Here is a 25,591-nt window from a genome sequence, read left to right as displayed (position 1 = left end):
CAATGGCCCCCCACCCCCAAGCCCTATCAGTGGGAAAGACGTACAATGGCAGTTCGGAGTCCCTCATTCCCCCTCCCTCTGTCCCTCCTTTAGCAGTGCCCAGTGCCTGTAGTGCCCATCCTTGTGCCCAGGATTTATTGCCCGTTAATGAATGAGAACGTGGAGTCTTCAATTTTTTGTTTCTGTTGATAGTTCACTTTGTTTCTTTCTTTACAATATGTGCCTTTCATTTCTTCTTTCCTTATTGCAGTGACTACAACATCTGGGACTGAGTTAAATAAAAGTAATGAGGTTAGACACTCTTGCCTTGATCCTAATATTCACGGTAAAGAATTTAGTCTTTAACAATTAAGTATAATGTTAGCTATAGGTCTTTGTAGATCCTCTTTATTGAGTTGACATAGTTCCCCTTTATTCTCAATTTGTTGAGAGTTTTTATCATTAATGAGTGTTGGATTTTATTAAATCCTTTTTCTAAATCAATTAATGCTACCATATGATTATTCTCCTTTATCCTGGTTATAAGGTAGATTACACGGATCAATTCTGAAATTTTGAAACAGCCTTATGTAGGTAAAATAAATTCCAATTGTTCATAGTCTATACTTATTTGTTTTATAATGTTTGCTTTAGTTTGCTAATATTTCTCTTGAGAATTTTTGTGTCTAGGTTCATGACAAGTATTGATTTGTGGTTTTTATTATTTGTACTATCTTTGCCTGATTTTGGTTTTATTTATTCCGTCTGTTGTTTTCCTGTATTCAGTTTATTTCTCTTTTTATTTTTATTGTTTACTTCTTTCTACTTATTTTGTTCTTGTAAATGTATAAGAAAATTTAAAAACATTGGGCCAAAATCCAGACAAAGTGATAATCTAGAGAGCTGAAACTTACTATCCCCTTGAAGATATTTTTTGATGTCCCAAGTTACCTGAGAAATGAAGCATAGTGTTTGAGAAAGTTGTGAGTTCAGGGGGATAAAAATAGAATTTCAGGTCCCAGCAAAGGGTAGGGTGGGAGTGAGAGGTGGTCTTTTGTAACTCCTGAGACATTAGACCTCAAAAATAAGTGCATGTTTATCTTTTTTTTTTTTTTCTTCCTTTCCCTTTTTCTCTTTGAAAGTGGTAACATGATAGGGAGCTAAGGAGTTTCGGTAGTCTAGCTGGCACAAGCATGATGGAAGGAAGTGAATATGGTAATGAGTCCAGAAGTCAAATAGGTGGCAGATCAGAAAGGTGGCCAACATGACCAGGAAAGTAATTTCATACAAAGGTGGAATTAAGCAAAAAAGTAAATGTATTAAGGACAATGGAAACCAAATATACAAACTATAAAACCCCTGAAGTCTTGTATTGAGTAATTTTGTAGGTGTTGCTATAAATCGTTACAGTATATGTAAATGTATAGAGAAACTCAAAAAGTATGTATTTGTGTATATATGCACATATATACAGAGACAGAGAGAATGAGAGATAGAAACAGAGAAACAAATAAAAAGGCAGAGTGAGACAGTGTTAGAAAGAGATGAAGAAAGAGGTAGTTGTCTATTGTCTATTTGTCTATTAACAAAATAGAAGCCATGACACACAAAATACTCAGGTCTTGATTTCTAAATGTTATACATCACTAAAATGAACTCTAGTTTTTTTCTTTTCTTTCTTTCCTTCTTTCCTTCTTTCTTTCTTTCTTTCCTTCCTTCCTTCCTTCCTTCCTTCCTTCTTCCTTTTCTTTCTTTCTTTCTTTCTTTCTTTCTTTCTTTCTTTCTTTCTTTTTTTTTTTAACTGCAGGTTTCAGGGTTAAGACAACAAATACATGACAAACCTGAAAACAAGGAAGCTCTCAAAATCTGATAGGGAAATGTCAAAAAGACAAAAAGTCAGTTTGCAGAGACTCCTGCTGGCCAAGTCTGGAATAATTTGAGTATAAAAAAACTTATGTTCATCAATGGTCATAGGTTTGGGGGAGGAAGAAAAATTTACTTCTGAAGTAAAGTGTCATTTTTACCGCATATCAAGAGTACCTGCTATCCACATATCTTATCACTGATGTTAACCTGGACCACCTGTCTGAAGCAGGGTTTTTCAGGTTTCCCCACTCTAAAGTTACTCTTCCTTCCACATCACATTCTTTGCCTTTTCCATACTCTTTACGAGTCACTATATGAATCTCACACTTAAGGATTAGGATGAGGAACTATATATAAGTAGCTGGAATTCTTCCGTATGGAATGTTTATTTTCCCCATTTAAGTATTTAATCATTTATTTATATCAACATAGATTTATGCATACTTATTTTATGCTGTGGGTTATAGTCCAGTACTACTTTATTTGTTGTTCAAATTGCATTTACAGATATTTTAATCACATAAAAGAGCTCCTTGGTATGGCTCCAATTATGAGCAACTACCACCCTCATAAATTCTTCCCAAGGACTTCCTCATCTTAAAATAATGTGTCTATTTTCTGTTGCCAAAAAGAATATCACAAACTGGGGCTTACAAAAACAAACAAACAGAAACTCACAGAAGTTTATTTGGATGACAGTTTGGAAACTGGGAAGTCCAAGTACATGGGGCTGGTATCTTGCAAGGGCCTTCTTGCAGTATCATTACCAAGCAGAAGGCATTATATAGTGAGAACAAGAGCCAAAGAGAATTTATTTTTATAATAAAGCCACTTTGACAATAATGAACTCACTCCTGTGATCGCAGCATCAATCCATTTATGAGGGCAGAGCTCTCAGTCATCCATTAATCCATTCATGAAGGCAGAGGAATTGTTTCCAATGCATACATTTTTGAGGGACACAATCAAACCATAGCAAGTGGCATAATCATCCAGTCAGATAATCAACATTTAGAAAGTGTTTCTATGTATCTAAGATTGAAGGAATTATTCTAGAGATGTAATTATTGGGAAATATTCAACACCGAAGTACCAAAAATCTGTAACTACATTGGCCACCCCTGTACCCATCACTACATGATGCTGTTCAAGGTCCTCCTTGTCCCTAATCCACACAGACTCTAAGGCCAGCCCAGTAAAGATGTCAAAAAATAAATAAATAAATAAATAAGGGAGTTGAAGTTCCTATTTGACAATGAAATTAGATCCCAGACCCTTTCTTTTCCCAACTAAGTTACAGCAATATCTGGACAAGCTATGGGAAGATATAATTGATCAAAATTTCAATCAGGCTACCTTGAAATATGTTGCTCCACTAGGGAATGCTGTCAGAAATATACATAAGGTTTTCATGCATCGACTATGATGTGGGCAGTATCAACTATGAATTTTACAAAGTACACAACAAAAAAACTTGTTATTATACACTATAATGTCAAATTTTAAAAATCATGACAAAATAGAAATATAAAAATAATAATTGTTCTCAGCAATTGATTCTGATCCACTCCCTCACTGTCCTCAACAAAATCTTAATATTTTTCAAGACTCTAATTTTTGCATAATGCATAAATATGGTACACTTAAAAAAATGATTTTTATTCTGAAAAGCCATAAGTATTGAACAAGTTGCTGAGAACCCTTGAACTTTTCTCCACAAAGTAAAAAAGTAAATAATATAGATTTCTATTTAATTTTGCCCTTTTGGCCTAGAAATTAAGAAAGTAAGTTTTCTGCTAAAGACTCATAGTAAGTTTGTCAGGATCTTGTGATTTCTCTGTGTTACTGAGGAAGTAGTAGTACACACAAAATATAATTTTAAAAATAGAAGACATGAATAATATTAAAAGTATAGTACAGAAAATGAATAGAATTTTTAAAACTGAAGACATAAACAACATTTAAAAATTAGTTATTCTTTTCCATCTGCTTTTGTACTACTTTATTGCAAATATCACAATCTTCAAAGTTTTACTTTACAGCACTTACATTCTTTGCATTGTAAATAGAGCAGAAGAAACTCTAAAGGATAAACATTTAAAATTAGTTGAAAGCATTCAAGCATATATAACACTCACTGGAATTATTAATAGACTTCTGGAAATTAGTTCTTTATGTTTAAAAATTTACACTAAGGTGTCAATTTCCAGATTAAGTTTTTCGTGGAAAGGAAAATAAAATCATAGCTATAGTTATACCCCTAACATTTATATTTTTTAAATTTTTTTCTTCTAGGTTCTCCCAATTTCATGTAATACACATGTATGCCTATATATATATTAAAAGTCCTACTAAATTTAAAAAATCAAAAAAGTTTGAAATGCTTATTTATTTTTAATGAATCTCTAACAAAATGAACTGCGTTCCTACAGGATTCCCATAGATTATAGCTTTGTATAGTATTTGTAAAAAAAAAAAAGATATGAAGAAGAGGAAGCAAAAGAAAAGGAAAACACAATTTAAAAGACTACAGCAGAGGAAAATATCCTTATGTATCCTTAATATGAACAACTAAATAAACATGGGAACCTGACTCATGGTCCTTCACATGGCTCCTCTACGAATCTAAAATAAAAAAAAGTGAAGAATGCTGACAAGAAATCTTTAATCTTTTGTGTTAAGAAAAGAAAGTCCTTCTTAGATCTCCGTTCGAAACTTCAGTGTAGATTCCTTCATTTGTTGCTCATAGTGTGTATCAAATCTTTCATTTAGGGCTACTGTAAAGTGATTCTTCCAGTCCCCTGTAATCCCTGAAACAAAAGAGAAAGAAGAATAAATTTTAAGTCTCCAAGAAAGAATCATGAGGTTTTCTTCAACACTCAAACAAATACAGTTCTCGTGATTCTGTTTTAGGAATAATGCGTATGTCATAAATAATATACTTATTTGAGTTTACAAAGATGGGTTCATCCTAACTGGTTAAAAAATAGCAAATTCAATTCTCTGATTTTTTTCTCTCTTATGCTACTTAATTTTATTTTTCTTCTCACAAATCTCCCAGGATGAGACCCATATTTTATCCACTTCCAAGATGTTAAATGACAACTTAACAACGGCCTACATGACATTGACACCTGGATGTTTTCCAAGTATTCCAAACTCATTAGTTCAAAAATAAACTCATTTTATTACCTATCATATTGTTATCTGTATGTACATCTAAATAACCTGTTTAGTGGAAACACCAGGTATCCAAGGCATAAATTTGGACTTTATTCCCTTAACCACAACACCTAAGTCATTATTTATATTCAGGATTTCTTTATATTCATTACCTTCTCTCCACTTCTCTTGCTACTGCCAGTTAGATAGTGTTTTCCATCTGGGTAATTATAATAGCAGGCTCTTCTTTTTCACACTTCCAACATGGCCCTAGCAGAAGGACATCACCCTTCATTTTAACCCAGTCTGTTTACTTGCTCTGATCCCAAGGAGTTCTAAACTTTCCACTGAAATAACCTAAGAAACAGAAGATAGAAAGTGTGTACCCTAAAAATCAGTGGAGTCTGAGGGTATAGCAGTAAATTATCCTCTGTAAGCATGACAATTACTTTAAGGCCTCTGCTTTACTTTGAATGTGTATGTAGACATTTTGGAAAAGGAAATATAATGTAAAGAGAAGATAATTAAAATATAATTTGAGAGTTGAGAGTTGAGTCTCTTTTTAGTGGTTCTGTTTTTGTCCAGTGGCAGGAATGTTATTCTTGTTATTTAAAAAAATTCCCTGACTCTCTGACTGATAACAAGATTCAAAGAGCAAGACTTTTTCTATTCTCTTTCTACTTCCTCATATATTGGTAAGACAGATGTCCCAATACTCAATATTTTACATGATCTAAGACATGTAAACTGACTATATCTCATCAGGTCATTCCTCTTTCCAAATAAAATTTTGCCCCCTTTTATGTTGATATTTTGCTAAACAGAGCTGTATTTGAATTCCTAACTGCCACTTACTCTTGAAAAGTTTTTGCCACTTTTTCAAAAAAAAAAATTGACTAATTATTCTAAGCTTATTTCCTCATCTCAAAATGAGAATAATAGAGCCTTTCTCCTGAGTTGCTGATTAGAACTTAAGGAAACTATACAAAAACAGCAAGTAATCATAATTTAGTGGTAGTCGTGGTGTTTTATGCCTCTGCAAAATGGACAACCAAATAAAGAAGGTGCTCAAAATGTGAGAGAATACTGAGGAAAACATGAATGGGTTCATATGCATGAATAGACCTCGCTAGATTTTTGCCAATAACCATGTCAGCTTGTGACATCTCATGATGTAGCGGCAAATCACATGATGTTCTCACCTTTTCTCATGAAGGGTGACACTTTATGGTTCATGATATCCTCTGGTAATGTTGTATAATTGGTACATGGATTGTTCTTCATCTCCTGGAATGAAGTATGTTGTATAATCTTGTCCACAAGCTCCTTTGATGGCTTCCTATCCAGGAATTGTATCAGTTTCACTACCTCTTTTCTGATATCCTAGGGGGAAAGCATGCTTTGAGGACTTAAGTACTAAAATTGAATACATTGCTATTTGGATAAATAATGAGAAAGAATAACACTCTTTTTCCCACTAATATCTTAATTAAACTTCCAGTGAGTAAAAACACTTTTGGGGGAAGTTTGTTTCATTTTTAATAATTTTTAAAAATAATTCTCCTTATCCATAAAATGCAAAGATCATGAGAACAACTAAATTAGATGTTTGTAAATGCTTATTGTAGACCTGGATGCATAGTCACACTGACTAGATGTTATGTATGGATATGAATATTCATACTTAAAGACTACATACAGTACCCTTAGAAAGACCAAGTTTGGATGATGAATGTATGCAGTCAACTTTCTTCTTTCTCTTCATTTATTGGTGTAATTAGTGAGAAACAAAGGAATCAAAAAGATTAAGAAAAAGTGTAAAAGTCAAATACTCAACATGAAACATCAGATGTATATATACACACACAATAGCTACAAACAGCCCTGTCTCTAGACCTCTCCTATAGTACACCCATTATTCAGCCATATCACTCAATGCAACTATTTGCAGTACTAACTGCAATGCCTATTCTAGTGCACATTTCTCTTTATGCAGAATGCTATTCCCAAATTCTCTGTCCAACAAATCATAGCTTGTCTTTCAAACTTTGTTTACCATTTTCTTTATGATGATATCCTTAACTACTCCAATTTTAGTTAGACAAACCTATTTTTGCTCCCAAAATTTTCATATAAATCTACTGTACTATATGTATGTTGTTATAATATTTTATTACTTATCTATCTTACTGAAACAATTGTGTCTATATATAGACACAATTGTTTTATATATATATAATGTTAATATGCCTAGTTTTCTTTGTACTCAATACATGGTAGAAACAATAAAAAATTTGTTTGTTCTTAGGCTTTTATTGATTCAAATATAGAGGAAATCTAAACATGGCCATTATTGGCCAAAATAAGAGTAAGTAGACATAGACACTTTGGAGTGAGACAGAGAGTTGGATTAACTATTAAATTTTGTTTGTGTGCATTTCAAATTCACTGTCTTCAGCATTCTAGTTACAGAATACAATATTAGATTAGCTAATATAATAAACTACAGATTCTGGCAGATTTTCTTATTCAAATTTGTTCTAGTATTAACTTATATAAAAGAACTAATTTAATTTTTTAAAGAATTAAATATGATTTTATTTTAAATATAAAATCCATCAAAGTAACTCTAAAAGCACTGCAAAACTATAAAGGATTTTAAAGATTATTCAAATATGTGAACACTACATGAAAATCAATTGCTCTTCTTGGTGTTAGTAAAGGATGAGAAAATAGAATAAATTTATCACCTTTCAATAAAGAGACCCAGTAATTTTTTCCATCTTTTAAAAAATTCTGAGATATGTGAGATATTCTTCTTTAAAGAATAAAGTTATATACAGCACGTATTTCCTATTAACAACTTGTAAAATAGAACATTTACAAGTTTGCTTAGTTTTTTTTGTTTTTTTTACTCTTCACTCCTATTACACACACACACACGCACGCGTGCGTGCACACACACACACACACACACACACACACACACACACACACATAACCAAAAATAAAAAGTCCAGTTCCTATCCCCAAATTACCTAATGAATCCTCTGCATTACTTTATAGCTTTCAAACTTAGGCATATATCCCTAGACAGCATATAGTTTGGTTTTACCCAATTAATGTGTGTATTTTAAGTTTATTTCCTTTCATTAGAGGACAATAAAATACATTATGTGTCGATTCTGGCTATACAGGCGGAACCCCAAAAAAAACCCCAAATTACCTTTTGGAGGGCGGGTCCCTTGTAGTACACTTGTAATTTGTTCTAGATCAAACAGTCAATCAATGTTTTTAACTGGAAGCTTTGAGAAGGTTGTGTCACTATTTGCAGAAGAAACGTCCTGAGTTGTGGCAAACAGATGACTGTTTCTTTCACACTGACAACACGCCTGCCCACACTGGGCTGAAAGTTCAGAAGTTTTTGACCCGAAAAGACATGACTCCCCGTGCCCCATTCTCTGTATTTACTGGATCTCTTCCCAAGCAACATTTTTTTGTTTGTTTCCCTGGACAAAAAAAGTCCTCAAAGGGAAACATTTTTGTGGAAGAGGTGAAACAAAAAATGACAGAACTACTCAAAGGCATCAAAATCGATGAGTTCATAAAGTGTTTTGAGCAGTGGAAAGAGTGTCTCAATAGGTGTATTACATCAAATGGTGAGTACCTTAAAAGTGACTGAAGTTTAAACATGTAAGAATAAATACATAATTTTTTATAAATAAATTCTGAGTTTTGGGGGGATCCCCCCATAGTATACTTGAGTTGTTTTCCATTTTTATAACTATGAAGAATGCTATTATGATGACTGTTATACATATAACCTAATGTACACAAGTCAGAGTTTTTCTCAGGAATATATCTAAGAGCCGAATTTCTGGGTCTTACATTATGGGCAAGCTTGCCTTTGCTAGATAATGACAAATTGTTTTCACAGTGTTTGTTTTTTTCACACTCCTATCATCAGTGTTACTTTTCACTGATTCATATCCAGACTAATATTTGTTATTGTTAGACTTTTAAACTGATGTCATTCTTGTGGTTGTGAAATGGGTATCCCACAGTGATTTTTATTTGGAATTACCCTGATTAGCAATGAAGTTAAAGAAAAATTAGATTATAAGAACATTTGAAGGCCATCATATTTTTTTTTTCTCTGAGTTGGAGTCTCACTCTGTTGCCCAGGCTGAAGTGCAGTAGCACACTCATGACCACTACAGCCTCAACCTACTGGGCTCAGGCAAGTACACAACACCATGCTTGGCTAATTATTATTATTATTATTATTTTATTGTACAGATGATGTCCAAGTTGCCCAGGTTAGCCTTGAACCCCTGGGCTCAGGTAATCCAGTTGCCTCCACTTCCCAAAGTTCTCGGATTACAGGCATGAGCCACTGAGCTAGGCTCACCATATTTTTCATATTGCTGTTTCAACATTCTCTTTACTCTCTCCTTCCGGAAGTTTGAATTGAAATATGTGAGAACTTATCATTCTATCCTATATACCCATTTAAAAAAATGCCAACACTTAGTAAGAACCATTACTCTTTTTCAAGTATTCTGTTTATCTCACTGTGATACACTCTGGATTTTTTTCAGCTTCATCTTCACTGATTTACTTTTGTTGTTGTTCTGAATTAGAATATATGTATTTTTAAATTTTTAGAATCATGGGATACATGTGAGGATTTGCTACAGAAGTCTATTGCATGAAGGCAAGGTTTGGGCTTCTGACAAACCCTATTATCCTCACAGAGGCGGGAATGGTACCTACTTGGTGGATTGGAGTCCCTTATCCCCCCTCCCTGCCTCTTTCCTTTAGCAGTGCCCAATATCTCCTTAATACTGATTATGATAATATAATCCCATCATTCTTCCTGTGTGATCATGTTTAGTGCCCACTTATGAGTGAGAAATAGTGGAATTCAGATTTTTGTTTCTCAGATAGTTCACTTAGAATGATGATCTCCAGCTGCATCCATGTTGCTTCAAGGGACATAATTTTGTTTTCCTTTGACTGCGTAGTATTTCATTGGGTTTATGTACCACATTTTCTTTATCCAGGCAACTTTCAATGGTCATCCGGATGTTTTTGCTGTTCTGGATAGTGCTGCAACACTTCACTAGTTTACTATTTATAACATGTAATTTGTTATTTAACACATCTGTTAATTTTCCATACTTAATTTAAAAAATATTTTTAGAAATTCTATTTGGCTATGTTTTTCAAATCTGCTCTGTCATTTAGCATCTTATTTCTTTGCAATAAAAAATATATTTTTTAAACATATTAGGCGTAGTTCTTTTATAATCCCTATCTAATACTTGCAACATATGCAAATTTTAATTTTAATTTTAAAAAAACCAGTTGATTTTCTTTGCTGTTGGTGATTTCTTGTGTGTTTATGTGTATGTGTCTCTCTCTGTGTGTGTTGCAATTTTATGAATTCAAGTTCTTTCAAATTTTATCTTTGAAAGTTTTTGAAGCTTAGGTTTAAAACATATTCACTTTCAGAATATTTTTATTTGCTAGCTTCAAATTTATATTAAAGTGTCTATGCTGCTATAACCTTTTTCTTTTAAAATATTTGGAGATGGCAGCCTAGGCAACATGGCAAGACCTAGTCTCTGCAAAAAAATAAAAAAGCTAGCGTAGTGTGCTGGCTCATACCTGTAGTCCCAACTACTCAGAAGGCTGAGGCAGGAGGACGGCTTGAGTCCAGGTGTTTGAGGCTTGTGGTGAGCTGTGATCATGTCACTGCATTCCAGTCTGGGACACAGAGTGAGATCTCGATTTTAAAAAGAATTTTTTTTTTTTGGAGATGGCTGCCATCATTTATTTAAAGGAAGATTGTTGTATCCAGAGTGTCTTCAAATGCTAACATCTTAGAAATTACCAATTTGCTATGTATTTTAAGTTTCTCACCTCTTTCATGTCTTCATAGAAAAGAAACAGCACCTGCGGATTATTTGTCTTTTCCCACCAAGATTTGACATGTTTATACCAGGAACCGTAAGGAACTAAAGTTCAAGAGAAAAACAGTGGAGCCATATAAGATCATCTCTATACAACTTGAAAACAAATGATCAAACAATAGCAACAAATAAATATGAATACGTTATCATGAAATGAGAACCAATAGATCACCTGCACATCTTAAACAAAGTTCTCCAGAGCAAGAGAAGCAAACTATGTTGAATAATCCATGTGCAGAAAAATATTGTGAACTTTTAACATATGACATGGTTTATGTTAGAAAAAAATGGAAAAATTTCTCTCACCAATTTGGTTGAGAGCATTTTTGAAACGTGTGTGTGCGTACATGTGTGTGTAAAATTAAGTTGTTAGAAAAGGGAGTTAAGTTAATGATACCATCAATGGTTTTATAGTCAGAAGAGTTCAGTTTGGGTTTCAAATTCATCATTTACAAACTAGCATTGGCAACTGAAGCTAGTAACTATATGAGTACTTATTACACTTACTAGTTTAGATGGCTAGGACTGTTCTCTTAGGGACTCTAAGTGTCATTCTTACTCCAGAAAACATTTTTTTTTAAATGGAGGATGATGTGATATAATCAAATGCTGTCTCTTCCTTTTTCATTCTCTCTCTCTTCCCTCATCTATATTAAAATATTTCATCCAATTTAGAATTGACAAAAGAATGTAATAAGGTGTGAATCAAAGTCTGTTTTGCATTGTCATCATATACATCCATAGATCTTAGAATGTATTAGGCAATTTTTATTTACAGAAAAAGTTCTACAGTGATATTTATAATGATCTTATGTATTATTTGGTAGACATGCAACATTGTTTTTCTCTGCCCTATAATGTGGGTCTTGTCAGTCTTGAGGCATATGTTTTACTCATGATGCTTCAGCATAATTTTTCCCTAAAATGTAGCAACAAACACAAAGCACATATGCCCACTACTATTGATTCAATATTATCATCTATGGATATAAAATGGCATTATTATTTTTCCTTACAATAATTACTACAGGATCAGAATGGCCTTCTGTAGTGAATACTAGATTATACTGAACCTTTTTTTTTTCAAATCTAATTGCTTTAGTCTGTTTTATGAAAAGGCAAGACTTTACAAAATATCTGCTCAAGTAACTCTTTACAAATTTCTGAGAAATCTGGTTAAGATATTTTAATTGAACATCAGGTAAAATGAGCAAAGGTTTTGCAGATATTCAGACTTCTTAGTGAATTATGGCTTCATCTAGAACCTTGAATTATTATTGGAAACAAATGGATGTTCTCTCTTTTCTATTCTTTTCCCCTTTCCTGCTTATTCAATAGAGTTGTAATAACATGTTGTAAAACACTGTTCTAAAAAAAAGAGATAAGACTGAAAATTAGACACTGAGTCTCAATCTTAGAGAGGAAAATTGCTATCGTGAACCTCCAAATATACTTCTATTTATTTTCAGATGTTGTACAGAGTATTGAGATTCAGCGATTTGCCATCCACATCTGGAAACCTTATGCTCGCCTGAACCTCAAGGGCTTATAGAAGTTCTGTGTTTTGACTGTAATCAGGGAAGATGAACGTTCTAGAACAAATAAAAGTTTTTGCTCAGAGATTACATTTGTCTTGTATCACTTACCTTGAAAAAAATTCAGAGAAATAAAGCTGTTCCTACCTTGTCCATGCATAAATCTCTCCACAAACTCTGGAAAGGACCCAGGATCTGGATGACCAGCTACCATCAGAAAGAAATAATAGAAAGAAACAGCCACATCCTTCGCATTCCGGCAAAGATAGATCATCTAAGGGGATGAAAGTGTATACTAAACCACTTAGTATATGTTCAAGATTTAAAAGAAAATATCTATGTTTTCAACTATAAACATAACAGATATTCATTTTATAAAATGCACAAAAATATAAAATTATAAAGAAAACTCCATAATCTGGTGACAACAGCTTTTGTAGTCCTTTCAATGTTCAAGTGTATAGATACACTTTTTTTTGTTTGAGTCAAAGTTTCACTCTGCCTCCCAGGTTGAAGTTTAGTGGTACGCTCATGACCACCACAACCTTGACCTGCTGGGCTCAGACGATCCTTCTGCCTCAGTCTTCTAAGTTGCTGGAACCAAAGGTGTGTGTCACCACTCCCAGTTACTTTTTTTTATTTTATTGTAGAGAAGAGGTTTTGCCAAGTTGCCTATGCTGATCTTGAACCCCTGGGTTCAGGCAATTCTCTCACCTCCAACTCCCACATTTCTGCAATTACAGGTGTGAGCCACCATGCCCAGCCTGTTCTTACTTTATATTCTTGTCATTTTTCACATACAATGCCTCATTTGAGTGTCACAAATTTGCTAATATATATTGAGTTTGATGATTTATTTTTATTCCCAATGTATAAGTGAAGAGACTAAGTTGATGTTTAGTGAGTCTACATCATTGACAGTAAATCAATGAGAGTAAACAATCTGATAAATTACTCAGTCAACTATTCAGTCCTCAGGTCTTTATACTATATCACCATTCTGCATAATAAAAAGAAATTAGTTTTGCTGTTCCCTCACTATTAGTATTGGAGGAAAAACAAACATTATGAAGTTCTATTTAAATGACACATTGATCACAGAGAAAATATAATTTCTACCAACACCTTGTTGAGTTTCCATTTACAAACAGCAGAAACACCAATGAATTAGTAATCAGAAAGCTTTGATTTTAGTTGCTAGATGTGGCATTAAACAATTCTATCATTTTGTTCAAAGTAACTAAATTTCCTCTTCACTAAATGAGTTGGATCAAATATCTATAGTTGATCTATATCAACTCTAGCTCTGATACTCAAGACTGCAGGAAAAGATCTGCAAAAGTAAACTTCGGTATACTTCCGGTCTTCTCCTTAGGCCCTCGGGCACCTAAGTTGTGCCTTCAAAGAAGGCAGGTCTTCATTCTCTGCTGTTCAGTGAATGTGATGAGACCCACTAATTTGTCTTAATGAACTCTCTCCACTTTTTGGCATTTAAAATAAATCTTCTATTTTATTCTTAAAGGTATGGCTTTAAGTTTTAAGGTCCTACTGTAAAAATCTCCAATGAATACAGAATATGAGTGATTTTTTTAATATACAAGCTATCATGAGGTTTATTGAACTTTTTCAATCTAATTTCCAACTCTATTTCTTTTCCTCTATTAGTTGAATGAAATCTCTTGCCACTATATCTATGAATTTATTTCAGAGATTTATTTATGTTATTCTCTCTTGCTTGAATGCTCTGTGCATATCAGAATGCTATCCATACTTTATTTCTTGACTCCAAGTTCTCCATGAGGTTTTTTATTCTTGCAGATGGGAAAAATAAGTGATCTCTTTTCCACTAAATTCCCATTCATTTATATTCTTTTTCTTTTGACAGGTCTTATTCAATACCAAAACTTTTCACTGTACACACTGTTCTTCTTTCTGCCTTCAAGAAAAATCTAGCTTTTTCCTGAAGATATGACGTTCCCTGAAGCTCTCTCCAATCAAACTTGCTAGCTGCGCACAGTTCACTTGGGATCATAATCCAACTTTAAAATCTTACACTTGAAAGACCCTATTCCTATGACACCTAGCTAATCCATACTTCTTCTAACTAATGCCATTTCTAAGTTTGTGGTCATCCCCTTGCTTGCTTTATTTATTTATGTATTTATGTGTGTATGCATTATGTATGTATGTATGTATTTATGTTTGTTTTAGAGTTGGAATCTCATCGTTGCCCAGGCTGGAGTTCAGTGGCATGTTCATGGTCATTGCAGCCTTGACCTGCTGGGTTCAGGCGATCATCCCACTTCAGCCTTCCAATTAGCTGGAACCACATATGTAGGTCACCACAACTGGCTAATGTTTTTTTTTTTTTGTACAGATGAGGTCCCACCAAATTGTCCAGGCTGGTCTTGAATTTGTGGACTTGAATTTTGCCTCCGCCTCCCAAAGTGTGGAAATCCAGGTCATCCATTCTCCTTGCTTTAACTGAAGATTTGAATACATGCCTCATGGTATTGTTCTCTATACAAACATTTTAAAAAATCATTCTGTGTAAATTTAGCATCTAAGATTGAGCCTCAAACTTAGAGAGGAAAATTACCACCTCCAATGTATGCATGATTCATCTACTTCATGCATTCATACCATTAATTTTCTATTTTACTTAAGCAAATAACTTTTATAAACAAATCCTTAATTTTGCATTCACCATAAAGGTTTCACTTTGGAGAACTTATTCTGGGCCATAATATTTCTTCCAAGAAAGTTCTACTTTTCCCTTCCTCTTCATCAGTTATTCAATGTATTTCCTACAATCATACTAAAGCCTCAAATCCAAAGTCCTCGATTATTTATCTTATCTATTAGCCTGCTTCTTCTTGCCACTTTTTTCTCTTTATCCCATGCAGTCCAGCACTCCAAACACATTTGTACAAATATCCTCAGTCTATTTTCTTGCTTTCCCATTAACCATTCTGTAACTACTTTGAACATGAATTCATCCAAATCTCTTCTACTCTTTGATGACCTCTGAAATACAAGCAATTTTGTCAAGACTTAGACTATTATAAATGTATGGTACCTATTTCCATTCAAGAAATAAAGAGTTAGCTGCAAGCCCACAAGCCGTTCTCTAAAGAAAAGAAGAAAATTGACTTGGTCAAATATCTTGGGAAAAAAATCGTAATGACACATCTCCTGGACAAGTACCTAACTGGTATTTACTAATGAAAGAGCTCCTATGTACAAAATGACTTCAGCAGTGTATACATCATCTCTGTAGGATTACTCATGATAAAAACAAACAGATAGACATTGGAATATTTGAAATTTTGGTTATGCATCTCTAAAAAATGTCAAACATGCCATGGAACATCACAGTGCAAAATGGAAATGGTAGATTATTAGTGATGACTGGATATAGTACTTCAAGATCTTGGCGAACAGCACTGGTGGTAGAAAGGTCTTGAAGAACAACTTTGGTGCTCTCAGACTTCATGTTTTGCCTGTACTTCAGGGTGATATGTAACATTCTTTCTACAGAGCAATATTGATCGTGTATATCATTAGATTAATGTGTCTATAAGGCCTCATTACCATTGAAGTGGAATCCAAACTTTGTAACTTAGCATCTGATGTTTCCTATAATCAGTCCCTGACTTATCTTCCTTTACTTATCTAGCCAATATGTATACTTAATCTTCCAGCCAAGCAGAATTGATTTCAGATGTTCCCTCAGATTATCTCTGAGTTTGCATAGAATAACTCTTACACCTCTTTCAAATATAAGCTGAGATGTCACCTGCTCCTGAATGCCTTCCTGCCCCCATGTCTAGGTTTGAATTCTTTCTCTTAACCTATTGAGAGATGAGATAGTCAGAAGCTAGTTAGGCAGACAGAGATCAAGGAGACTTAACTCCTGCGGGAACGCCCCCTGCACCACCCCCACTATATAATTGTTGACTGAAAATGTGGTTAATGTGGTTTAGAACATCCTCTCAATACAGGATGTACTGCTCAAAGGGCTTTTTTGCTGCTTAAACACAGGTGCAGTAGCTTAATTAAATGTCCTAACTTGATCTTGGCTTATTATAATATCATTAACATAGGATTAGCATTGAGGTTTACCTCCCTCTTCCCTCCAGTGGCCTTTCTGTGGTACTTATGGGTAATATTCAAGATGGAGTAACTTTGGTCAAAGACCCACAGGCACAATAAGAATTGAGCCTCAGGAAGTAAAGGGCAGATGAGATGTAAATAAGAGCAATACTCTCAGGAAAGATAAGATAAAAACCACAAAAATACTCCTGGGACCAGGTTAGCCATTTTGGGCAACCTCTCTTTTTCTAGAGAGCTTTGTTGCTTAATAAACTCCTTCTTTCACTCATTGTTTTTGTGTCTGCGTTCCTTAATCTTCTTGGTCGTGGGACAAGAACCGAGTTTGCTGGCTTAAGCTAACAGTGAAGTTCAAAACTCCTGCAACACTATGATGACCTGTGGTACCTCCTCCATTGTCTATTCACTTGTCCTTTTACTCCAGTGGACTATGTGTCCTTGAAGACAAGGGTCACACGTGTCATCTTATGTCCCTAGAATATGATAGGCACTCAATCAATAATTATGTTATTATACTTGTCTGAATTATCCTTTTCTGATTCATTTACATGCCTCAAAATGCCAAGCACAGTATTTTGTAAAAGGACATTCAATGCAATCAGTAATAACAACAGATATAAAGTACAATTTCTTGTTTAAAATGTCCTAGAACTATGTCAAGCACTTTACAAGAATTATCATGTAATCCTTATTACAACTCTTTGAGGAATATATTAGTATTATTTTTCTTTCACAGATGTGAAACGGAAGCTTACAGAGTTTAACTGATTTTTTCAGGACTACGTCTGGCAGAATTAAAATCTAAACTCTCTAACTTTATCTCTATAATCCACATTTATTAAAGGTCTATAGATTAAGTGAATGAGTAAATAAACAAGTGGTTATATTATAAAGTTAGGATGATAACTGATGAGATAATTATAAAATTTCTTGGGACGAGCAGGGGACGGTGGCTCACACCAGTAATCCCAGCACTTTGGGAGGCTGAGGCGAGAGGACTGCCTGAGCCCAGGAGTTTGAGACCAGCCTGAACAACATGGTGAGACCTTGTCTCTACAGTAATTCAAAAAATTAGCCAGGCATGGTGGCGTGCACCTGTAGTTTCAGCTATTTGGAAGGCTGAGGTGGAAGGATCACCTGCACCCAGCAGGTCGCGAGGCTGCGGTAGCTGTGATATCCCACTGCACTCCAGTCTGAGTGAAATTCTGACAAACATGAAAATGAAATAAAATAAATAATAAAATAAAGTAAAATTTATTGGAGTTGGATGAGGTTCTGAGAACACTTGACTCTGATTACCTTACAGTTCTTTTCCCAAAATGAGGCTGGAAGAAGTTCAGGTGGCAGATGAGTCTTTAGTATTCTAGGAGATTCCATTTCTTTTAATAATTTTATTCCTGATTTTTAAAAAAATAAAGATTAGGCCACTTCAAAAATTACAAATATTTATATTAATTTAAATGTTTATAAAACAGAAGTAACTAAGATTTTATATTGTGTTTATTAAAGTAATATAATGAAAGAACTATATAGGAAATTACAAAAATAAATAAATAAAATTTCACCACTTATTAACATTTTGATAAGCAACCTTCTGTATACATATATGCCTAAACTCACAGCAATCCTGATACCACACGCACAGATGAAATTTTAGATATGTTCTAATGTCTATTTTCCCAAACATACTCAAATTTCAGTCTCAAGAAACAAAAAGATTTGTAATGATTTCAAAATGTTATGTCACATTTAACTTTTTATTGTTTAACATTTAGGTTATTTCTAATTTTCCACAATATGAAAAGAATCTTGGATAAATATATTTTTGCATATGTTATTGAAAAATTTATGAATATTTTCCAAGTACTTAAAATATGATTACATTCAGCCTATAGAAAAATAAATGTTCTCATATTACTAGATTTTGCTGAAGGTTTATAAGGACTACCCTTATTCACTCTATTCCAGATACATGCTATGCTACAAACCTTGTCAAGATTTAAATTTAGGCTGGTCTCGGTGTCTCAGCCTGTAATCCTAGCACTTTGGGAGGCTGAGGCAAGTGGATTGCCTGAGCCCGCAGGTTCGAGACCTTCCCGGGCAACTTGGCAAAACCCCGTCTCTCCAATAAATCAAAAATTAGCTGGGCGTGGTAGCACGCGCCTGTAGTTCCGGAAGGCTGAAGCGGAAGGATCTCCAGAGCCCAGCAGGTCGAGGCTGCAGTGGCCGGGAGCGTGCCACTGCACTCCAGTCTGGGTGACAGTGAGATTCCTACTCAAAAAAAAAAAAGTTTAAATTTAAATGTGTACACTCTCCTATGTGGAAGACTCCTAATACTAATTGCCACTATTGCTTGCAATCTCTTGCTTTTATCATCTACATGTATATCTTAAAATATATGCATTATAGCTTTTAAAATCAATCTGAACGTTACCATTCATAAAGTCTCCTTTTCTGCATTCCAGGAAAGGTATTCGGTTAAAAATTGCATCTTCTTTGCACTTTTCCACATCACCCTCTTTATAGATCATGTATACAATTTCACTAACCCAGGTTGTACCTGTTAAAATTAAAGAAACATGAGTCTCCCACTGACCATGGACTACTGATGACAAGAGTGCTGGATTTATGGATGGATAAAGAAGTAAATTACCAATGCAATATTATTTAAAGGGTGTCTTAATAGCCACAAGATTCAAGAAATATAGTCTTTAATATTTCCTCTTTAAAAAGCCAAAGAAGCCAGGCTCGGTGGCTCAGCCTGTAATCCCATGCCTTGGGAGGCTGAGGTGAGTGGATTGCCTGAGCCCGCGGGTTCGAGACCCACCTGGGCAACTTGGTGAGACCTCATCTCTACAATAAATCAAAAATCAGCCGGGCATGGTAGCGTGTGTCTGTAGTTCCAGCCACTTGGAAGGCTGAAGCAGAAGGATGGCCAGAGCCCAGCAGGTCAAGGCTGCGGTGGCCAGGAGCGGCCACTGCACTCCAGTCTGGGTGACAGAGTGAGATTCCAACTCAAAAAAAAAAAAAAAAAAAAAAAAGCCTCAGTAAATAATAAATACTAGAGTAAGGAATGCCTGAGAAATGAGTTCAAATTTCCCCATTATGAATGGTGACATTGTGCAAGCTGATAGCAGCTTTGGGTTTTAGTTTTTAGATCTCAAAAGTAAGGAGGATTGAATAATAGGTTATGCATGCAAGAATGCGTTCAACCACAAATTTTATTGATAATATATTATGTCTCAGGATATGGTCTTCTCATTGAGAGAATACAGAAAAGAATAAATTAGGTTTCTGTCCTAGTATAGCCAAAGGTCCTTTGAAGAGTCAGTAACAATATTCAATAGTAACACTTTTTTTCCTTTATTTCTTTTACTTTTTTTTTTTTTTTGAGTTGGAGTCTCACTCTGTCACCCAAGCTGGAGGGCAGTGGCATGCTCTCAGCCACTGCAGCCTTGACCTGCTGGGCTCAGGAGATCCTTCTGTCTCAACCTTCCAAGTAGCTGGAACTACAGGCACGTGCCACCATGTTCGGCTAATTTTTTGATTTATTGTAGAGATGAGGTCTCACCAAGTTGCCCAGGTGGGTCTCGAAATTGTGGGCTTAGGCAATTCACTCACCTCAGCCTCCCAAGGCGCGGGATTACAGGTTGAGCCACCAAGCCCAGCTCACTTTTTGTTTTCTTAAGATGCTATTATACAGGTTGGCATAGGGGTTTAAATGACTGCAAAGGAGGAACATATAACTCAGTGTGCTGCTATTGTTATTGCTATTTCTATTGCTATTGCTACTGCTGCTGCTGCCATGATTTTTGACAAAAGACACTTTCAAGTGAATGTGACCATTGAGCTTAGCCTTAGTAAATCGATAGCATAATTTCACCAGGTGTGGGCGATAAGGAAGGGTCCAACCCGTCAGAAAATCAGTCTCCTTCTTTTTAAAAATATAATATCGGATGCTTAATAATAGGGTAGTGGGCTGGGCTCAGTGGCTCAGCCTATAATCCCAGCACTTTGGGAGGCCAAGGCAAGTGGATTGCCTGAGTGCCGCGGGTTCGAGACCAGCCCAGGCAAATTGGTGAGACCTTATTTCTACAATAAATCAAAAAATTAGATGGTGTGGAAGTGCCCACCTGTAGTTCTGGCTACTTGGAAGGCTGAGGAGGAAGGATCATTGGAGACCAGCAGGTCGATGCTGGGGTGGCTGTGAACATGCCACTATACTCCAACCTGGTCGAGGAAGTGAGAATCCAACTCAAAAAGAAAAAAAAGGAAAAAAGAATGGTGTAAAGGTTAGAAAAATAGCTGGAAATAGACTTTAAAGCTTAAATTGAAGAATCTACCTGGAAAGACATGTGGGGCTGAGGCTATAGAAGCGAGCAGATCACAAGCATACAATGCTGTGTAGTTCATACCAAAGAATCTACATTGTTTGATAAAAGTTATGGAAAGGCATTGACGTATATTCAGCAGGAGAACAAATTTATCTGGATTGTGTTTTAGAATAATTTTTTTGGTGGCAGAATAAACACAGCAAAGAAGTGAGGGATCAATAAGAAGGGAGACAAGAGACTCTGTAAAAGGCTAACTGTGAGACTTGTCTGCCAGATTAAGCAGGCAAGACAGTTTAATTGATTGCAAGTTAGAAATGAAGATGCCAGAGAAATTGAAGTTAGAATAGCTCTAAGGTTTCCTTTTCAGATGGCTGGTACTGTGCTGCCATTGATCCCAACAGAGAAAGAGATTTAGAGTGAAAGCAGGCAAGACATATTTAGAGTTTGACATGCTTATTTTTAAGTGGTAAATAAAACAACCAGGTAGAAAAATCTGGATTTAGATTGTTCTAAAGGTATGTTCTTGTAAAATTTCAGAACTCTGCTAAAAGCTGGTGTTCTGTGGATTGACTTAAAGAACTGGTGAACTGAAAGGGAATTTTACACTATCTGTAAAAAGTGCTCATACTCTGTACATGCAGTGACATAAAGTAAACACAGTTGGTAATTACATTTTCATTATGAGATGAATATAAATGTATTCATCTATATTATATAAGTTTATAACTGTGGTCAACAATATTCATTTGTCAATGTGTTGTTCAAGTTATAGGTACAGATTGTGATCATGAAATAGAGCTATACTTTCTCCCCCAACAAGTTCTAAAAAGGCCCAATCCCACTTAGCTTCTGAGATAAAATGAGATTGGGTGCATTCAGGGTGGTATAGCTGTAGATATTTGTTTTGTCCATATCAAAACTGCTGTATCTGCTGGGTATGGTAGCTCATGCCTTAATCCCAGCACTTTGAGAGGCCAAGGTGGGAGGATTGCTTGAGTGCAGGAATTTGAAGTCTGCCTAGGCAACATAACAAGACCTTGCATCCACAAAAATTTTTAAAAAAGATTAGCTGGATGTGTGGTGATGCACACTGTAATCAAAGCTAGTTGGGAGGCTGAGGCAAGAGGATTGCCTCAGCCCAGGAGGTCAAGGCTATAGTGAGCTGTGATTGTGCCACTGCACTCTAGCCTGGGCAACAGAGCAAGATCTGATTCAAAAAAAGAAAAGAAAAGTAGAGAAAAAAAACATATCTGCCCTTATTTAATATAGAGAATGAATATATAAGAGTCATTTAGGGTGGGTTTATCATTTAAGGTGCAAAATGAACAACGTCAACATAACAAGGAGATTTACCAGATTTAGGATAGGTGGCAATGACAATATCATCTGGTCTTGCCTGGAATGCTTCCACATCATACCAATATTTGACAAAATCTTTATACATTAGAATACCGTGGATTTCTTCAAACATCGCATAATAGTCAGGGTCAGAGGAATTCATCACAGAATGGTACACTGAAAAAAAAAGTTCTGTTTTACACTTTGTATGTACTTTACAATGTCTGAACAATAACAACAACGATGTATACTGAAATCCTCTAGGAATTTAACACTTCTCAGTTGTTACACATATGAGGGGAAAACAAGCTAAAGTTGTATATGACACAACCTTGGTGCTTGAAGAGTTTCTAATCCTTTTAGGAAGATGTCCAACATATATAAGGAAAAGAAAATACAAGGGATTATAAAGTAAAATGCTTAAAACTAAGTAAAACTAGCCGGGCTCAGTGGCTCAGCCTGTAATCCCGCGCCTTTGGGAGACTGAGGTGAGTGGATTGCCTGAGCCCACCCGCGGGTTCGAGACCTGCCTGGGCAGGAGAGACCTCATCTCTACAATAAATCAAAAAACTAGCCGGGCATGGTAGCGCGCACCTGTAATGCTGGCTACTCGGAAGGCTGAGGCGGAAGGATCGCCGGAGCCCAGCAGGTCGAGGCTGCGGTTGCCAGGAGCGGCCACTGCACTCCAGTCTGGGCGACAGAGTGAGACTCCAACTCAAAAAAATAAAAAAATAAAGTAAGTAAAACTGTGGCACATTCAACACATTCAATAATAAATGAAAACAGCAGGGTTTTCAATTTCTGCCAAAATTGGTGGCACATATAAAAAGAGTAAGAGGTCCTAGGCTGGGTGTTATTGCTCACATCTACAATTCCAGTATTTTGGGCAACATAGCAGGAGAGCTCATCTCTTTAAAAAAAAAAAAAAAAAAAAGAGGGAGAAAGAAAGAAAAAGAGGTCCAGAAGTACAATGTTTTGACAAAAGATTCAGTTTTTACACATTAACTAACAATAATCACATTTGATTATTATTGCCAAAGTCAGAGCTTTTATTTGTTTCTGAATATGTATCATTTAATGAAAAGAGTCTAAATGCTAGGTGAACATATTCAAAGGAAGACTAATTTAATGACACTGTGATGGCTGTATCCAGAACATGGAATCTTGATGGTACAGAGGATTCCTTTGTGACTTTTAAGATTATCTTTACTTTTTCCTTTCATTTGATCAATAAGGTAGTAAGTACTCTCACTGAATGTCTTGACTGAAAATTATAAGGGTAAGCAATATGGTTATCATTTGCTAATTCACTTCCTTATTTCATGACAATCCATATCATGTTCAGTCATAGAATTTCTAATTCAGCAAAGTTTCCTTCATGTGTTTTCAATTTCTTTTTGTACCTTTATTTCAAATTCCAAATTTACTCTAATTTGAATTTATCACATAGCATCTCAACAAATTTTATATTTCCTTGACATTAACCTTTCTCCCTCTTATTCACCTTTGCTCATAAAGCTGCTTGGTTTAGCCTTTCTACCTCTTATTCACCTTTGCTCATAAAGCTGCTTGGTAAATTGTTTTATATGCATACATTGCCTCAGCCCTAAGAGCAATTTCACCTCCTTCAAATCCTTCCTTTCAGACATATCAGATGCAGTCTCACCAATACTGTGAGATTTCAATTTCTGAAATAGAAAGCATTCTTGTCAAGAAATCTCTTGTTCCCTAAACTTTCCCCTTGCTCTCAGAAAATAAAATTCTCATTAGAAGAAATGTATATAAAAGTCATCACTACTTAGTCTGTTTATTCACTCTTTTACTCATTAATTACTCTCTTGGTGTTCAGCCAAGTTTGTGAAAATTGGCTTGTAGTCAACTGGGAGTGGCAGACTTATCATGCAGTAGTTGGCTGACTTCTAGCTTCCCCTTCAGGGTAATTTTGGTCTCTGTGTTAAAGTTGGTGGTGTGTAATACAATCTCTTTCCTTGTTTCAGTTCTTTTGGTAAATTGTTTCATATCACAGAGTACAGATTCACTTTCTAGCTGTTCTCTCCTTTTCTCAAAAAATATATTTCAGTTCGAAATTATGTATTTCATATCCTGAGTATGTGAGTCAGTTGTTCAAAAACACCAACACAAAAATTGTTTAAAAACGTGACTCACAAATTCAAAAGGAGTCTTTCTCCTTTTTTCCCCCTCTTTATTTTTTTTCTTCTCTCTCTCTTCCTCCCTTTCTTTATCCTTCCCTCTCTCCTCTATCGTTCAAACTCCCTTTTATCCAGCAAATACTCCCTGTGTGCATGCTTATTCTGTTCCTAAACACAGTGATAAGTGCTGGAATACTATGGTAAGGATAGATACACAGAGTTCTCATAGCCCTCACTCTCTTGGATTCACCTGTATTGGGATTAAACTATAGAAGGCAAAGACAAGTATTTTGTGCATTCTTCTGTTCCAGACTCCATCACTGTGACACAAAGTAGATGCTGAGAAATTTTGTTAAATTTAATTATTATATCTAGTCTCTGTGGGCTCTGTAGCTTCTACTAAAAATTTCTAGATACAATTTTTTTTAAAAGGCAGTATCTTTCCATGACCTATATACCTGTCAATGATTTATCAGGGACTTTGGATTTCTACTGAATTTATCTGAAGTTTCTCATATGAAAGAAACAGCACTGTCTGCACATTTGTTAATCACAGGAACACAAGACCAAATGTCAGTCTCTATTCTACCTGTTTCTACCATGCTTACTTTGTTTTCTCATCAGTAGACTGGAGAACATGCCCAGTGTTCAAATTAAAAGGTGGTTAATTGTATTGCTATGATTTTATGTTAAAGCTCTTTAAACAACAAGATACAATATAAATGCAAATATTATTTTTTAATTGCACACATTTTAAACAGTTTTAAAAAGAGTTTAAATGTTCTACATTATTAATTAGCTAATTAATGAAAACTTCATGCTCTATTTTCTTTCTTAACAGCTTTATGATATACAATTAGCATTCTACATTTTCTATGCCTAAAATCTAAGAATTGATATCAATAATAAGAAAGTACAACCTGTCGAGATGATCCTGCGAAAGAACTTGAATGATCTAATTTAGTTCTCTTCAAATATCAAGGCAGGTTTTAAGCTGCAAAAAACAGATGAGAATCACTTGTGCATTTGAAATGCTTCTGGAGAGGTTTTATTCTGAGTGCCAGGGAAGGAGGCGGAGATTAATTTGTGGGGCTTGGCTTCGTGAAATGCATGATGCAATGATTAACACAAAAAGC

The 25,591-nt window shown here is 35.1% G+C and overlaps 1 protein-coding gene across 1 annotated transcript; it reads right to left on the bottom strand.

The window, feature by feature from the left end:
* Positions 1–4,496: 4,496 nt before the first annotated feature.
* On the bottom strand, positions 4,497–25,483 carry LOC103272020 (estrogen sulfotransferase). Its single transcript, XM_008069507.2, has 8 exons — positions 25,376–25,483; positions 22,321–22,482; positions 19,068–19,193; positions 17,933–18,030; positions 12,668–12,794; positions 10,936–11,030; positions 6,210–6,390; positions 4,497–4,655 (listed from the first exon to the last, which is right to left on the bottom strand). The coding sequence occupies exons 2-8, from the start codon at positions 22,466–22,468 to the stop codon at positions 4,543–4,545; spliced, it is 888 nt and encodes a 295-aa protein (XP_008067698.1). The 5' UTR covers positions 22,469–22,482; positions 25,376–25,483; the 3' UTR covers positions 4,497–4,542.
* Positions 25,484–25,591: the final 108 nt, after the last annotated feature.

Source organism: Carlito syrichta, unplaced genomic scaffold (assembly GCF_000164805.1).
Source record: "Carlito syrichta isolate Samal-C Ts95f unplaced genomic scaffold, Tarsius_syrichta-2.0.1 Scaffold312077, whole genome shotgun sequence".
Lineage (NCBI taxonomy): Eukaryota > Metazoa > Chordata > Mammalia > Primates > Tarsiidae > Carlito > Carlito syrichta.
The sequence above is the reverse complement of the archived record's forward strand: the minus strand, read 5'-3'. Positions and strand labels throughout refer to the sequence as shown.

Bases quoted from the DNA above. Each gene is read 5' to 3' on its own strand.
- LOC103272020 (XM_008069507.2), bottom strand. From the start codon at position 22,468: ATGAATTCCTCTGACCCTGACTATTATGCGATGTTTGAAGAAATCCAC. The intron at 19,194-22,320 runs GTAAATCTCCTT...TAATTTTAACAG, and splicing joins TGCCACCTATCCTAAATCTG to GTACAACCTGGGTTAGTGAA. The intron at 12,795-17,932 runs GTAATCAGAGTC...TCATCCCCTTAG, and splicing joins TTTGGGAAAAGAACTGTAAG to ATGATCTATCTTTGCCGGAA.